Source organism: Lacerta agilis, chromosome 11 (genome assembly GCF_009819535.1).
Source record: "Lacerta agilis isolate rLacAgi1 chromosome 11, rLacAgi1.pri, whole genome shotgun sequence".
Lineage (NCBI taxonomy): Eukaryota > Metazoa > Chordata > Lepidosauria > Squamata > Lacertidae > Lacerta > Lacerta agilis.
In genome coordinates, this window is record NC_046322.1 from 42,113,683 (window position 1) to 42,129,547 (window position 15,865).

Here is a 15,865-nt window from a genome sequence, read left to right on the forward strand (position 1 = left end):
TCTGGAAATGAGGAAATAAGCTGGTCACCTGAAGCACTCAAATTGCTCACCTTTTCCTCCTTTTTGTCAGTCTTCTTACAAATGTACAATTTCTGTAAGCTTGACCACTGAAGCTAAATATCAGCATTTATTAAACTTGTTTGTTTTATATTGGGCATTCTCTATTTAGTGACAATTAAAATGTTTGTCACTGCCAACATATACCTTCCAACTCCATATGGTAACTCCTTACACGATTCTTAGTAAACCTGACCAAACTGAGCAATGGTTCTATGGGAATAAGATATCAAATCTTTTTCACTGTTATAAATTATGCATGGTATCATGGGTATCTACACACACATATGTAGACTCTTTTAAAAATATGACAAAATATTTTAATATCACTGAAGTATTTAAAAACACATGTGGATAAAAAAATAAACAAACAAAGACCTGTTTTCAATAAGCTTGTCTATAAACTGATGTCCTCCTCTCACTCTAATAAGGGTGAGTAATAAGTAAGCAATATTTATGTTTCATATGGCAATCATAAATGAATGAGGTTTTGCTGCTCTTGCAGTTTGCTGCTACATTCAGTCTTGCAGTACAAAGCAGGCTAATGCTAAACTCTACAACACATTTTCCCACTCTTCATGGTTGTCTAATTTGTTTAAAGTGGAACTGCCCAACTGAATAAACTAAAAACTAGATTTTTCCAGTCCAAAGACATAAACCTGAGCTATACACCAGTATATTGGACTTTATCTCCAATATTACCCACTGTCTGCAATGCGCTAACATCCTTTTACCAAATAATCAATCTTATATAAGCACACAGAACTCTGATTTACAAGATTACCACAGAAATACTTAATTCATTTGGGGCACCAAGCCACAATTGAAACTATTGTATGGTCAATTGCTTTTCTGTAGTATTTTTCTTGTAGCTGAAGTTTTTAAATGGAAGATTTAGCTATCATAAGCAGCAGCAGTTCCAGAAAAGATGGAAGGTTTGGTTATTATAGCCTAGCGCCTTCCTCTTCGTGTTAGAGCCCTTTCCAAAATTTTGCCCACCATACATGTTTATAATTACACTCTTCCATAGATTTCTCTTTAAATATCTGATCATCCGTCTACCACTACACTTTCACACAGTAATCATAGGTAATTTACAGTTTTACCATTTCAAAACTAAAGTCCCAGGTCTTTGTTTCAGTGGCCAATGTGTTGCAGTTAACAATAAGAGGATAGAAAGGCTATGTTGATGAGAATCAACGAATTCTTGCAAATGTAGAGTCCTTGCTTGGAACAGGGTAGAATAAAAATTATTTCCAGGCATGAAAGACATGAACAAACTTTAGTTTCTGGGATAGGGATAAGAAGGGCTCACAATGAAGGAAAGATACTTGGAAAATCTCAGGAGCTAACAAAAAGACAAAGCAAAATACAGGGTAAGAAAAAGACATCAGGCCTGGGATATTGGTACAACAGCAGGACTGCCTTGTCTTCTAATACACTTAAAGTTGCAATACATTGAATGCAACACTGAATGCAGCTGTATTATTGTACTGAACTAGAAGACCTAACCTTAACCCCCAGAGCGGTGGTAGCATTTGCTCCACAGACTGAGGCAGCTGCATAAAGCTGAAATCAAATCTTTTGAGCGATGAGAGATCCCCTGCAGGTCAGGACAGTGCAAGTCATTACACGATTCAGCTGTATCCAGAAAGCCATCCAATAGTTTCTACAGCTTGCATGGCATTTTAAGCCAAGGAAGAAGGTTTGGGACACTAACAGTTAATTCATTCAAAGCCTCACTGAGGCACAGTTTTTCCTCTTGATAGTACAGATGACGTACTGTTCAAATATATCAGTGGGCAGATGAGAGTGATTAAGAAACCTGATATGTGGATGTTGGGTCTGACAAAGAGAGCATTTCAAAGCAAAACTAGCGCCAAATCAAAACAATATGTCAAGAACTTAGGTCACTCCAAGCTATTTCCTCACTCTTGTATCACAGCAGTGATGTTCCTGGGCAGTTATTTCCCAATATTACATTCTTGGAACTATTGTTCCAATACACAAAACTAGCTATTGCAACAATACTTGTGTCTCCAGCTGATATCATCCCTGACCACTGGTCTTGCTAGCTAGCGATGATGGAAGTTGTAGGTCAAAAACAGCTGGAGACACATGTTTGGGAAACCCTACCTTAGGATAAATGTGCAACACCATACACCTTCTGTATCATCACAGTATGCATAGCCACAACATGTCTAATTGCTGTTTCTTTTCTGGGAGAATTACGTATCTCCAAAAATCTCCAGTTGTGTAATGCTTCCGGCAAAATAGTCCTTTGGAGGTTAATGAATGCTCTTTTTGATTATGCATTGCCTAACTTTTCCAGCAGAGCTGTGAGGAACAAGCAACACTCCATTAGCATGGGATTCCCGGATGTCTATTATTTGGGAATTTGATGGTCTTGACATGTTTGCTCACTTGATACTGTAGCTTCCATTGCTTATAAGCTCCTAAATTCCATTTTGTAAAGAGGTTGGTGCTATTGTGTAATGGGCACAAGTATTGTCACAATACAGGAAGCAAGTTTGTGAATTCTGACCAGATTACAACTCAAAACTACTTGAAATTCATAAAACTTAAATGCTGTTGAAATTGTTCCTTACTCAGCTCCGGTGTTGTACTAATTCCTGTTCAGCCTGATCCAGAAGTGATAATTTTATTTTCTTCTTGCTGCGAATGGGCTGCTTTGTTAGCAAATGCCTCTTGATTGGCTTTTTATAAGCCCTGTCTTTCAGAAATTGACAAAGGTTGCACACAACCCTGGGACAAACCATGGTTTTGCATGAATGAGAAGACTGACCTCTGCCTGGGTCCTCCTGCTGGCACACTACCTGAGGTTACCCCATGGTTTGGTTTCAAGGGACTTCTGAACCTAAGCTTGTGGTTTGTCTTCCTCCTGACAAGCCAAGGTTTGTCCTTAGTTTACCATTTGTGGTTTTTCTGGGGTTCAATAATAACACCAAGATGAACCATGGTAGTACAGCAAGACAAGGGGAAGAGAACAGCAGCCATAATCTTTTCTCCAGTAACATGCATATTTGTTCATTCACTCAGTCTAAGCCATAATCTGCCTCAATGTTAAATGCGATTTTTTTATCAACATTGCAGGGGACAGATAATGCCCCCCTCCTAACCATGAATGTTTAAGCTTTAAAAAGAGGTGGAGCAGAAAGAATTTTGACTCACTTCCAGATGCCTATTTAAGACAGGCTGTGCCAGAGCTGATCTGGGGCTAGGGAACATGTGGCCAATACCATTTCAAAATGTCCCAAAACAAAGGATCCTGACAGTATTAATGCAAAACTTGGATCCTGCTTGGTATTCCCATTTTCGGCAGGTGGGATAGGAATGCAACCATCTAAATAATTTGCTATTTTGCCATCATTATCTTCTCTGAAGTACTCTAACTTTATTTTAGTATGAGTGTTGTTTTTAAAGGGTATCAGCTCATCCCCACTTTTTACAAGAGAAATTACCTAGATAATTTGTTACACACTTTGCTGGAAAGGGTTTCACACATGAAAAGGGTTTCATGTCTTGTAAAATGAGAAGTGAGAATACTGAGTGGGTCAAGCAAGCCTTCAAGAAGTTATTCCCCCATAGCTGATGTTTATTTTATTTTTGGGTGCCCAAGCTGGACCTAAAACGTAACAATGGAAATGAAGAAACCAGCCCTTGCCAGAAAATTAAAATCCAGTAATGGCTTGGAATAAGTGCTTTATTATGATGCAAATGAAGCCTGGTTAAAAAGCAGTACAAAGGGGCTAGCAAATCCTATGACAGATAATTTAATTCTGCATTCCTCTTCAAGTCTGCAAACCAACGATGCACAACAAATAAAAATCAGTATTGCTAATGCAAGACAAATATCTTGAATTGTCAACTGGGATTTTTTTTTGCTCATGGCACACATCCCTTTGCACTAAATTGTGCTCTTTTCACTGATGTAAAAAATGGTGGACCACATCTACAGGAAGTATACATACGATGCTTGAGTCAGAACAAAAACATTGTGTGGTATTCATTGTAGCACTATGGACAAGCAGAAATACTTGTGCTGAATGAGCAATCTCCCCTCTCCTCTTTGCAACCTGTTTTTCCGGGGGTTCTCCTGAACCATTCAAGCAGATTTGGGGGAGGTGAAGGGAGAGGTGGAAAAGCCCCATTGTGCTAGTGGGAATCCTTGCACTGGCCTCCAAGCCCACTGTCTTTCTCTTCTCTCAAACTAGACTGTATGTCAGCAAAATAAATGTTTGTTTAACTGTTTCTGAGCAGAACTTCATGCCATTCATGTTTATTTAGAAAACGTATACCCTGTTTTGTCCATGGAGTTTTTTTGGCAGGGATACTGGAGTGGCTTGCCGGTTCCTGCTCCAGATGGATCACGTTTAGTCAAAAATCTCCCCTATGACCTGTCCATCTTGGGTGGCCCTGCATGGCATAGCTCATAGTTTCTCTGACTTATTCAAGCCCCTTTGCCACGACAAGGCAGTGATCCATGAAGTACGACAAAGCTGTATATTGTCTCCCTGCTTATTTAACTTCTATGCAGAATTCATCATGTGAAAGGCTGGACTGGATGAATCCCAAGCCGGAATTAAGATTTCCGGAAGAAATATCAACAGCCTCAGATACACTGATGACACAACCTTGATGGCAGAAAGTGAGGAGGAATTAAAGAACCTTTTAATGAGGGTGAAAGAGGAGAGCGCAAAAGAATTGATGCTTTTGAATTTTGGTGCTGGAGGAGACTCTTGTCCCATGGACTGCAAGAAGATCAGACCTATCCATTCTTAAGGAAATCAGCACTGAGTGCTCACTGGAAGGACAGGTTCTGAAGCTGAGGCTCCAATACTTTGGCCACCTCATGAGAAGAGAAGACTCCCTGGATAACACCCTGATGTTGGGAAAGACTGAGGGCACAAGGAGAAGGGGACGACAGAGGACGAGATGGTTGGACAGTGTTCTCGAAGCTACCAAACTGCAGGAGGCAGTGGAAGACAGGAGTGCCTGGTGTGCTCTGGTCCATGGGGTCACGAAGAGTCGGATACGACTAAATGACTAAACAACAACAATACCCTGTTCTTCAAATGCATTTGCATCCCTTAGGATGGCTTACAACAAATAAAAACAATGAAATAAATAAGAGAGTTGAAAAACATTCAGAAATGAGAGTCTACCGCAACAAGATATTCTGCCTAGCGGGGGGAAAGGGTGAGAGAACAGGAAAGCTTTAACCAGTTGTTGGAAAACAGTAAGATGGGACCAAATGAATATCATAGAGTAGCATACTTCTCAACTTGGTCATGGGTCAATGAGAAAGCCCATCTCTTGTCCCAGCCAACTGTGACTCAGTCAATCATGGACACAGAAGAAGGACCTCTCCAATAGATCTTTGGAAGCAGCAGGAAGATACAGGAGGAGACCAGCCCCTTGAGTATCCTGCAACCAAGCCATTTAGGGCTTTAATGAAAATCAACATTTAGGATTATGCCAAGAAACAGGTTGGTAACCAGTTGGCAACCCATGCATAAAAGGGGCAATATGATTCTGTGAGCTTGTTATGCATTCTGGGCCAGCTGAAATTTCTGAAGACTTTTCAAAGTCCATGCAGAGTGCATTGCTCTAATGTAAGTTAAGGCACATGTTGCTAGGTCTTTTCAGGAATGCGTGCTGGAGGCACAGCAGCCTAAGCTGAGCAAACTCCTGGCCACAGCCTCTATCTGGGCAAAGCTGGATCTAGGTGTTCCTTTTACCCACTCAACAGCCTCAAACAAACTACCAGTTTTTACTGTGTTTTTGACTGCTAAAGCCTCACTTATTTGACAGCTATCTTACAACAGTGCCTTTTATCTTTTTACTGATTAAATTGTTTGAAGCCTTGAGAGCAAATACCATTTCAGCAGATGAACAATCACTTACCTGTGCCTTTGCCAATTTCTTTTCCAACGAATCCCTTTCACGTTCGGTGTGCTGTAGGCGTTTGTTAAGTTCAACTATGTCTCCTTTCAGAGATGCCAGTGCTGCTAAGTGGAGCTGTAACACAAAAACAAAATGCAGCTAAAATTAAACGCAATCTACAAAATGCACCACTTCCTTATATTTATTCTGGAGCAGTATTGGTGATACAAGTGTCTGCAGCAGGGTGCGATGTTTCACACTTCAGAATTTGTAAATCAAAAAGTAGGACAAGCTATTATATGCTTTCATTTGGGACATTTCCAGCTTTACTGCTGAATACATTTGCTTATCAGAACATAACACCATAAAAAACGTAAATGCAATGGAGTTTAATATAATTGGAAGTTCCAGTGCATTACTCTTTTAGTGTGATTTTAAATGCAGAATTCTATGTTACCAAAGACTTCATATACTTTGGTTCACTTTTATGTTATGCAAGTCTCCCAGCACAGTCTGTTGCCTGAAGAGTTCTTCTTCAAAACTTCATCTTCAGCTGACACAACTAGAGCTAACCATATCAGACTATCCTAACTCACTTATCTTACGCTTTCTCTCTCCCCCTTTTAATAGAGAGCTGAAGGGCACTGTTGGAATTTGATGGCATACACAATGTTAGAAGATGAGCAATTAAATAGTCCTGAGATGGTATGTTTGATGTTGTTGGGGCCAGTAATGGTGTTGTCCGGGTGTATGTGGCAGCAAAGTTGGCATCTGGGTTTATTGCAGGCTCTGGTACCAGTGTCAATGTTAAGTCTGGTTGTTGTATTATTGTTGTATTATTGTGGGTGAGGAGTTGTTTTAGATTGGGTGTCTGTCTTTAGCCGATTAAAGGTCTTCCTTCCAGAGCTTCAGCTCTCTATATTGGACAAACAGGCCAAACCCTACGCCAAAGGATAAATGGGCACAAATGTGACATCAGGAATCACAAGACAGAGAAACCAGTAGGAGAACACTCCAATCTCCCAGGACATTCTATACAAGATCTCAAAGTAGCTGTCTTACTACAAAGGAATTTCAGAAACAGACTGGAAAGAGAAGTTGCTGAATTGCAACTTATCACCAAACTTAAAACCATGGAGAGACCTGGTATGAATAGCAACATTGGATTCTTATCTCATTATACATGACAAAGCTATTTTTAGCCATCTCACCCCTTGCTTTTTCCTGCTAGACCAACTGCAGTTGTTAACAGTCTTTAACAGTCATCAACAGTTACAGGTAGGTAGCCGTGTTGGTATGCCATAGTCAAAACAATATAAAAAATAAAAATATTCCTTCCAGTAGTACCTTAGAGACCAACTAAGTTTGGTCATACCAAGAACAAACTTAGTTGGTCTCTAAGGTGCTACTGGAAGGATTTTTTAAATTATTATTTTGTTTAGTCGTCAACAGGTTTACCTCACGTATCAATCACCCATTCCCACTGAGTAATACTCCTCCCCACCCTCTCACTATATATAAGGGTCTGGTGACTTCTGTTTCAGTGTATCTGAAGAAGTGTGCATGCACACGAAAGCTCATACCAAGAACAAACTTAGTTGGTCTTTAAAGTGCTACTGGAAGGAATTTTTTATTTTTTTATTTTGTTTCGACTACAGCAGACCAACACGGCTACCTACCTGTAACTCTCCCTGGCAGATGTAAGCACTCATAAAGTGACTCATAAAGTCGCCCCTTTTGCTTTGGAGACCCAAACGATTAGAAAGGAGACCCTGAACAACATAGCAGTGTAAGGGAAGCACAGAGTTCTAAATATAGACCATTATTTGTGGCACGACACCCCCTTTTGCTTGTATTCATCTTTGATTCAGATTTGTCATGGCCAATGGCTAGTACAATAAAGTTATTTGGATTGGATTGGACTAGCTAGTAGTCTTGTATACCTCTAATCCAGTTTATTACCACATAAAGTCTCTGCTACTCCTAATATTTTTTTCCATCAGATCTACCTGTCTCATCTGATATTATTTATCCATTCTGTCTGTTCACATTGCCTGCATAGTCTCTGTGGGCACTCAGTTCCCATTTACTCATTTCACGCTGCTCCTGAATCTGACTCTAGCTATATAAATGGCCCAGATTTGACCGATGTGTCAGTCTCACCTATCCATTGGCAGAGGTTCTAACAAACTATAACGCAAAGTACTGTGTCTCCCAGAAGACACACAAATTTTTTAACTGCGGGGCAGAAGAATAAGAATAACCCGTGCTCCTTTGCCCTGGAATATGTACAACTCAGATCTGGCATCACAACCAATACCACCATACAGTGGTACCTTTGTTTGCATACGTTTTGGATTACAAACACGTCAAACCTGGAAGTGTGTGTCCCGGTTTGCAAAAATTTTTTGAATTACAACCCCCCCCCCTTTTTGGGATTACGAAAAATTTTGGGGGGGAGGCCCCATTGGCGAAAGCGCGCCTTGGGTTACAACCCATTTTGGTTTACAAACGGACCTCCAGAACAGATTATGGTACCACTGCATATTTCTTATAGCTATTTTTCTACAAGAATGACAAAGGAATTACAAAGAGGAAAATATAAAATAATCCAATTCTTCTCTTTGTATTCATGAACTAAATCTAAAACCATTTTCTCTCAGGAAACAACATTTACCGGATCGTATAACAAGGGCAAGTTTTGTTTAGCTGTCAAGCCACTGGTTTCTAAGATAAATATATCTTGCAAATCTTCCATGCCACACAGCTTCTAAGTCATGGTGAATGATGATACTTGCATTTTTTTTAACATTATCTGTTTGAATTGAATTTAATGACAAAACCAACCAGCGACCTGAATACCAATTTCAATATATGTGGTAGCAAAAACACTGAAATTACTGTGTTGCATAGGGGGTAAGCAGAAGTCTTATAGTAGCACATTTGGAAACATTTCTGTGGGCTTAACCGGCATTGTGAAAAGGTCAGTTTTGATTTCAAGACAAGGGGGGTGGGGATTCACAAATCTGAGTTACATTTTCTGCAGGCAAAGTGGATGTTCTAAAAGGCCTGCATTGCTGAATTGTTCAAAATTGGATTTCATGATACAATTTGTTGGTTAACTTCAAATATCGCAGAAGCAAGGTAGGACTGAAGCAGTCAGTCAGCCTGGGAAATAATGGCATCTGAAATATTTTGTTGAGATGACTTCTTCCCTCAACTTTAAAATAAAGTCTAAGAAAATATAGGGCAACCACAGTAAAAACAGGACCACAAAGTCAGTTAGCATAGTACCTACATGCAGATACCAAAAGCATAGCAATTACAAATGGCTTAAGCATGCATGTGACTTAGACTCGCAAAGGACACACACACAATCCTTCTCCATACACACAAGCTGCTTAGCTTGTATGTCTGCCTCACAGAATTGCTCAACTGATCTCAGAACCCCTGTAAAGTTTCAATGCATTAGTATTTCACAAGACTATATGCAAGGCGGTCAAGCAGAAAGAGCAAAAATACTATAAGCGCCACAGATTTCTACAGCAGCATGTCTTTATTAGCCAGAGGGTCTTTTAGCAGTGGTGGTAATTGTTAATGACAGAATAACCTTCAATGTTAGTCCATGGCTATTCATTTTTAAGTTTTTTTGTTGCACACCTTAAAGACTAACTTATTTGAAGATCCTCAGTTTCCATAGTCTGCAATCCATTTAATCAAATGCCTCAACAGATTTCACAACCAGCATTTACTGTAATATCTTATTATTTTATTTTAAAAGAAAAAATACTATGTGGAATCTTTAGCCTAAAGCAGAATTTCTTTTCTTCAATCAGGTTTTACCATGAGAAAGCAAATAACAGGCAATTAAATTTTGTTATCATTTGCTATCCTGTCAGCTTGCAATCTATCCATCTACCTGAACTAACCTGGATGGGAAGTAATATTTGGGGGGGGGGGTGTTGGGTATTGTGAGACTTCTTTGCATTTTTAAACAATGCAAAGGAACTGGTCTAGTCTATGTTGACTACTAATATATACAGTTAACAAGATATATCAATGCCCACAAGCTGTCAAAATTGGTGGAATTCTTCTGGTAGTGAATTCCTTAATTTAACTAAGTGCCTTCTGTTTCTAAGTGCCTTCTGGTGACTTCTGTTTCAGTGTATCTGAAGAAGTGTGCATGCACACGAAAGCTCATACCAAGAACAAACTCAGTTGGTCTCTAAGGTGCTACTGGAAAGAATTTTCTATTTTGTTTCGACTATGGCAGACCAACACGGCTACCCACCTGTAACTTAACTAAGTGCTGTGTGAAGAAATGCTTCTTCTTCACCTGTCCTGCAAATAGCACCATTCAACTTCACTGGATAACTCATGAGTTTCAGTATTATAAGAGGGTTCACACAGTGCCTACTTTTATTACAACTCTGTGATGTTCCTCTTTCTTCTAAACTAAAAAGCTCCGAATTTTGTAACCTTTCTTTGTAGAGAAGTTGCTCTATTGGGCTGTCTTTTTCTAGGTCCTTCCCAATTCCACGATATTCTTAGCTAGGTATGGCTAGAACCGTACACAGCATTTCAAATACGGATGAACCAGAGAGTCAGGCATTATCATTATGACATTGTCAGCTTAATCCCTATCATGGTGATTCCTAACAAGGAATTTGCCTTTTTCACAGCTGCTGCTAAGTGCATAATGAATAGTATCACCCCATGACTACTTTTGCAAATTGGTCTTTTCCTTGGAGGTGGAGAGGAGAATAATAGAAAGCACCAGATCCTTGTTCGGATAATACCATTCCTTTGAGACACAATCTATCAGGACTTTGTTCTTTAGTCATAGTAAGACAGGTATCAGCTCTGAAAATGTAGAGGAAAACATGTGCTTCTACTACTGTTCCACAAAGGCATCATGATGTTTCTGGTGTCTGTGCTCAGTTTCAATTTCAGCAGTCAACCTTCCCCCCACTCCCCAAATGATGGCTCTATTGCTAAGAGACACATTTCTTTAAAGTGATTGATCTATACATTAATAGTTTGCTCAGACACTCTCTCTCTCTCTCTCTCTCTCTCTCTCTCTCTCTCTCTCTCTCTCTCAATTTTGTACTTTTTTTTTAAAGCTAATACTACACAAAGACACATTTTTATGACACAAGTGATGAAATGAATGTAATCAAAGTCCATTTCAGCAAATACACTGACAAGATGGGAATGGGAAACCTAAAGCGTAAGCCATCTTCTAGAATTAGTGTCTTGACAACTCAGAATTCCCCAAGACAGTCTTGCTGTTTTGATTCCTAAAAGCACGAACCTGGAATGCTACAACCAATTGGCCCTTTTAAGCATCCATCTGAGAAAAAGCAAGAATTGCTTTTAAAAGGCATCGTTATACTGCTGGTGATTTTTTTTTTTGGGGGGGGAGGACTTCACTAAACTGTTACTTTTGTGAGAATCTAAGATAAAAAGGTAGAAATACCAACAGATTCACGATACAGCTTGCCCCCTGTAGCTACCATCAGATTCGTTCCACGTATATATGTGAGAATAGCTATATAGAAGATGTAGAAGGAATCATTTGAACCCAAGTCTAAGATACAAGACATTTTGAAACGCACCTAAATTATTGAAGTGTAAGAATGATCAATCAATGCAGAAAGCCTCTAACGCTGCAAATGCGCAGGCCCTCCTTCCTGCCTATCGTAACCGTGAGTATTTTGCTAGCGCATATATCAAAATAAAATTTCTTTAGCTAGAAAATTCGAGTTCTACAATAAAAATGATCTATATAGATTTACTTATGTGTACCCGTGTACACTGCCTCTCATCCTAACCTACCTCACAGAACTGTTGTACACATAAAAGGGGCAGACCTACGTGTACGTTCCTGAGCTCCTTGGAGAAAAAGTGTTATATAAATGCAGTAAAATAAATACAGTCATACCTCAGAAGTCAAATGCCTTGTGAGACAAACATTTTGGCTCCCAAACGCCGCAAACCCAGTAGTGATTGTTCCAGTTTGCGAATGTTCTTTGGAACCCGAACGTCCGTCGCGGCTTCTGATTGGCTGCAGGAGCTTCCTGCAGCCAATTTGAAGCTGCGCCTTGGTTCCCAAACGTTTTGGAAGTCGAACGGGCTTCTGGAACGGATTCCGTTCGACTTCCGAGGTACAACTATAAATGCACTCAGGCCCTGTGCAGAGCTTGTCTGAGGCCCAGGGCAGGAGTCTTGTTCTTCGCATGACAGCTTAGGTCCAGCAAGACCCTGGCGAGGCCCCCTGGCCAGCTTAGCTTTCTGAGGCCCGGGACAAATGTACCTGGATGCCCAATACCCTGTGCATGCATTGTTCCATCCTGCTTCCATAATTCAGGCTGCAGTGATTTTTTCAGGAGGATGGATAGCCTTGTGGCTTAATCTCAAAATGGCAAATTGCAATCCAGAAATTGTGTGTGCATACATGGCAAGACTACCAAATTACTCAACCCCGCATATCAAAGTGCATGTAGTTGCATCTGCTCATACCAGTCCACTCTTTCTCCCATTATCAAAATTTGTAAGCTTCTCTGGGAAAGTGACTTTTTTTTATAACTGAAGTTACTCTTTATACTAGGATAAAGCATCATGCATTATGACTACACTATACAGATAGAGAACTTTTGGTAGGAGCATACAAAGTATACAAAAGGTGCAAAAACTAGGTTTGCTGCTCCAGTACAAATGTTTTGCAGTATGTTGCAGAAAGTTCATCTGTTTTCAGTAAAAACAAGTTGCAAGAATTGATCTGTCTGGATGCACAGAACATACTTCTTCCAAAAAGCAAGCCGAGTCCAATGTTCTCACACTCTCTTTACTTCTATGTAGAAACAAATGGGTGAAGACCAAATGACACAAACCTCTGGGCAATAGTCTGCCCTTGTAATGGTATCAAAATTAAAAATTGATTTCCTCCTTACGGTTTGCTGAGTCTTTCTGCTCTGATCACAGTTCTCTTAACCAAAAGCCAACAGAGAAAATGAGAGCCAGACACTCATAACCCCCGTTCTAAAAGCATTTGATTCAAGTAGAACCCATACCGACCTCGAAAGAACTTCTGGCTTCGGGAACGGATTGTACGGCAGCCTCAGTCAAGGGCTGTGCCGAACAGCCAGCTCTTTCCTTCCATTCCTGCTCAACTCTGCACTCCACCCAGTCTAAACAGCACCGTGACAAAACAGAAATGCAACAAACACCCTGAACTAATTTGTTTTCCCCACAGAACAGGTTTTCAAGATTGCATCAACTGCCGGATCAAGAAGTCTCTCCAACATTTTAGAAGTAGTAAAAATATGATGGATTCAAGCTCTACGTCTCTCTCTCTCTCGCTTTAAAGAAGACTACTGCATCCACAGTGCCCAAATATATATATTTTAGAGGGAAAAGACTGGTGGATAGATAGGTGGAGCAACTGCAGTCCCTTATGACTGGTCTGGAAGCTGTAGCTGGTGCAGAACAATGCAGTCAAGTTGTTGAGGGAACAGAACTGGCTGCTGATCAGCTATCTGCTCACATTCAAGGTCTTGTTAACATTTAAAGCCCTGAACAACTTAGAACCAGGTTACTTGAAAGACCACTTGCTCCTGTACAAACCTGTGGATCTGGGGAAATTCTACTCATGGCACTGCATTGTACAGAATATCACAGCACAGTGACCCAAGAATGGGGATTTTCTACTGTAGCTCCTGTCCTACAGAACGCCCTTCACTCTGCCATACATGAAGCAGCAACCACCAGCTGCTTCAGATGCCTTCTGACATCTTACCTTCTAAGCCTTATGAGGAACGGTTGAAGAAGATGGGTATGTTTAGCCTAGAAAAGAGGAGACTGAGATACGATAGCCATCTTCAAATATCTAAAGGGCTGTCACATGGAAGAGGGAACAAGCTTGTTTTCTCCTGCTCTAGACGGTGGGACTCGAACCAATGGCTTCAAGTTATAAGAAAGGAGACTCTGACTAAACATCTGGAAGAACTTTCTGACAGCAAGAGATGTTCAACCAGTGCTGTCAAGTATCCCGTTTCCCCCGGGATTCTCCCTTATTTCAAGCAGTTTCCCGCTGCTCTCCCTTATTTTTTATTTCCCTTAAATTTCCCGTTTTTAATAAAAGCAGCTCCTCCCCCACTGGCCAGGGACTTGGTGGGAAGACCTCGCCTACTTGGAGAGAAAAGCCTCAGCCCTCAAAGCAAGTGGGAGCCGTTTCCCGTGCTTACAGGGGGGTGTATTCCTCCCCCTGCATCAGCCCCTATCCGTTGCCGCTGAGCCCCTCAGCCAGCCAATAGGGTTAGCTGGCAGGTGGAGCCTGGCTACCTTTGAGCAGCTGCTGCTTCCTGTCCTGTTTTGATGGGATCAGACAAGACAACGGGGCTCCATTGCGCGGAGCACATGGCTGCCCTCCTCTTTTGCTCCGCTCCGAGCCCGCTTGGAGTTTACATTGCTGCTCCGCCCACTTTTGCTTCTGGCTCCGCCCACCACTGACATGTGACTGTCCCTGGGATAGGTGAGACTGTTGATCCCTTATTTTCAAATCCGAAACTTGACAGCTATGGTTCAACAGTGGAACAATCTCCCTTGGGAAGCTTGTGGATTCTACTTCCTTGGAGGTTTTTAAGCAGAGGTTGGATGACCATCTGTCATGGATGTTTTAGCTTTGATTCCTGCATTGCAGGAGGTTGGAGTAGATGACCCTTGGGATCACTTCCAACTCTACAATTCTATGATTCTAAGAGGCATCGTTCTGTCCAGGTGTTCCTCAATTCCCTGTTTTGTGTATGTGAATCCTCTGAATATGCTTTATTTGTTTTATATGTTTTTTTATACTTTTTTGTTGTTGTCAGGATATTTTTAACGTTTTAACGAATATTGTTTTTACATTGTACGTATCATACACCTCTTAGGTATTTTTGAAATACCAAGCAGCTTAGAGGCACTAATAAAATTGAAAGGGGGGATGTAGGCACATTTTTCAAGCAACCCTTTCTTTAAAGAGTCAAAAGAGCAAACATCATATCCTTGAAACTAGGTTTTCCAAACACACAGTGATTTTTAACATGATGGCTACGATTAAAAAAAAAATACAGTGGAATGTGCATTACAGGGTACAGAATCTAGTTTGTTTTTTCAGCTTGTAACTAGCAATGTGAAACGAAATTGTGGACCGAACTCCAAAACATATATACATTTTCAGTAGACAGGTGCATAATTTATAGCTTGCCCTTCTGCTATTCCTACCCCGCAAACACCAGCAGCACTGACCTGGTTGGAATGTGCTCAGAGCAATTCCAAAAAGGAAGCTTTTATTTACAAGAATAAAAAGGAAGTAGTCTGCCTTGTTCACCTCACAGGAGAACAAGTTGCCATGGAAAAGTTAGGAAAAGTTGGGGGCGGGGTGGAGGTCAGATAAGGAAGGGGCCTGGGGTACATCATTCATATCTGATTGGCTCATTTGTTTTTATGAAATAAACTTTTGAAATGGGAAACTTCTTTTTCTGAAGTGCTTGTTGTCCTCATGAAGTTGACCTATATGAGCCAAATATTCACTGTAACTGGGCAACTAAGAGAACTGCATAGAACAGTCATCTCTCGTGACAATTCATAATTTAGGATGCAGGTCACACAAAGGGGCAGAGTAAACGCAGGAGCAGATGGAATTGTGTAATAAGCTTGTTCACAATCTAGTAACTTCCGAGTCACTCCAGAGCAGGTTTCAGCGTGTCAGCGAAATAAAGTTAAATCATTCAGAAGCACATACAATATTTATACCTTCTGTTCTTCTTTCACTGTGAAATGCAACTTACTAAACATCACCTTGAAAATGTACAGCAGAGCTTTCCAAACTGTGTCGTGACATGTTAGTGTGTCAGCTGCA

General features: G+C 40.6%; 1 protein-coding gene across 2 annotated transcripts in view; it reads right to left on the minus strand.

Annotated features, from left to right (window-relative positions):
• Positions 1-15,865, minus strand: part of MCC (MCC regulator of WNT signaling pathway) — a 221,733-nt gene that overhangs the window by 75,037 nt on the left and 130,831 nt on the right. For both annotated transcript variants that reach the window (XM_033164789.1, XM_033164790.1), the window contains one exon: positions 5,986-6,099. In XM_033164789.1, the coding sequence (XP_033020680.1) occupies positions 5,986-6,099 (114 nt within the window). The remainder of the gene's footprint in view (positions 1-5,985; positions 6,100-15,865) is intronic.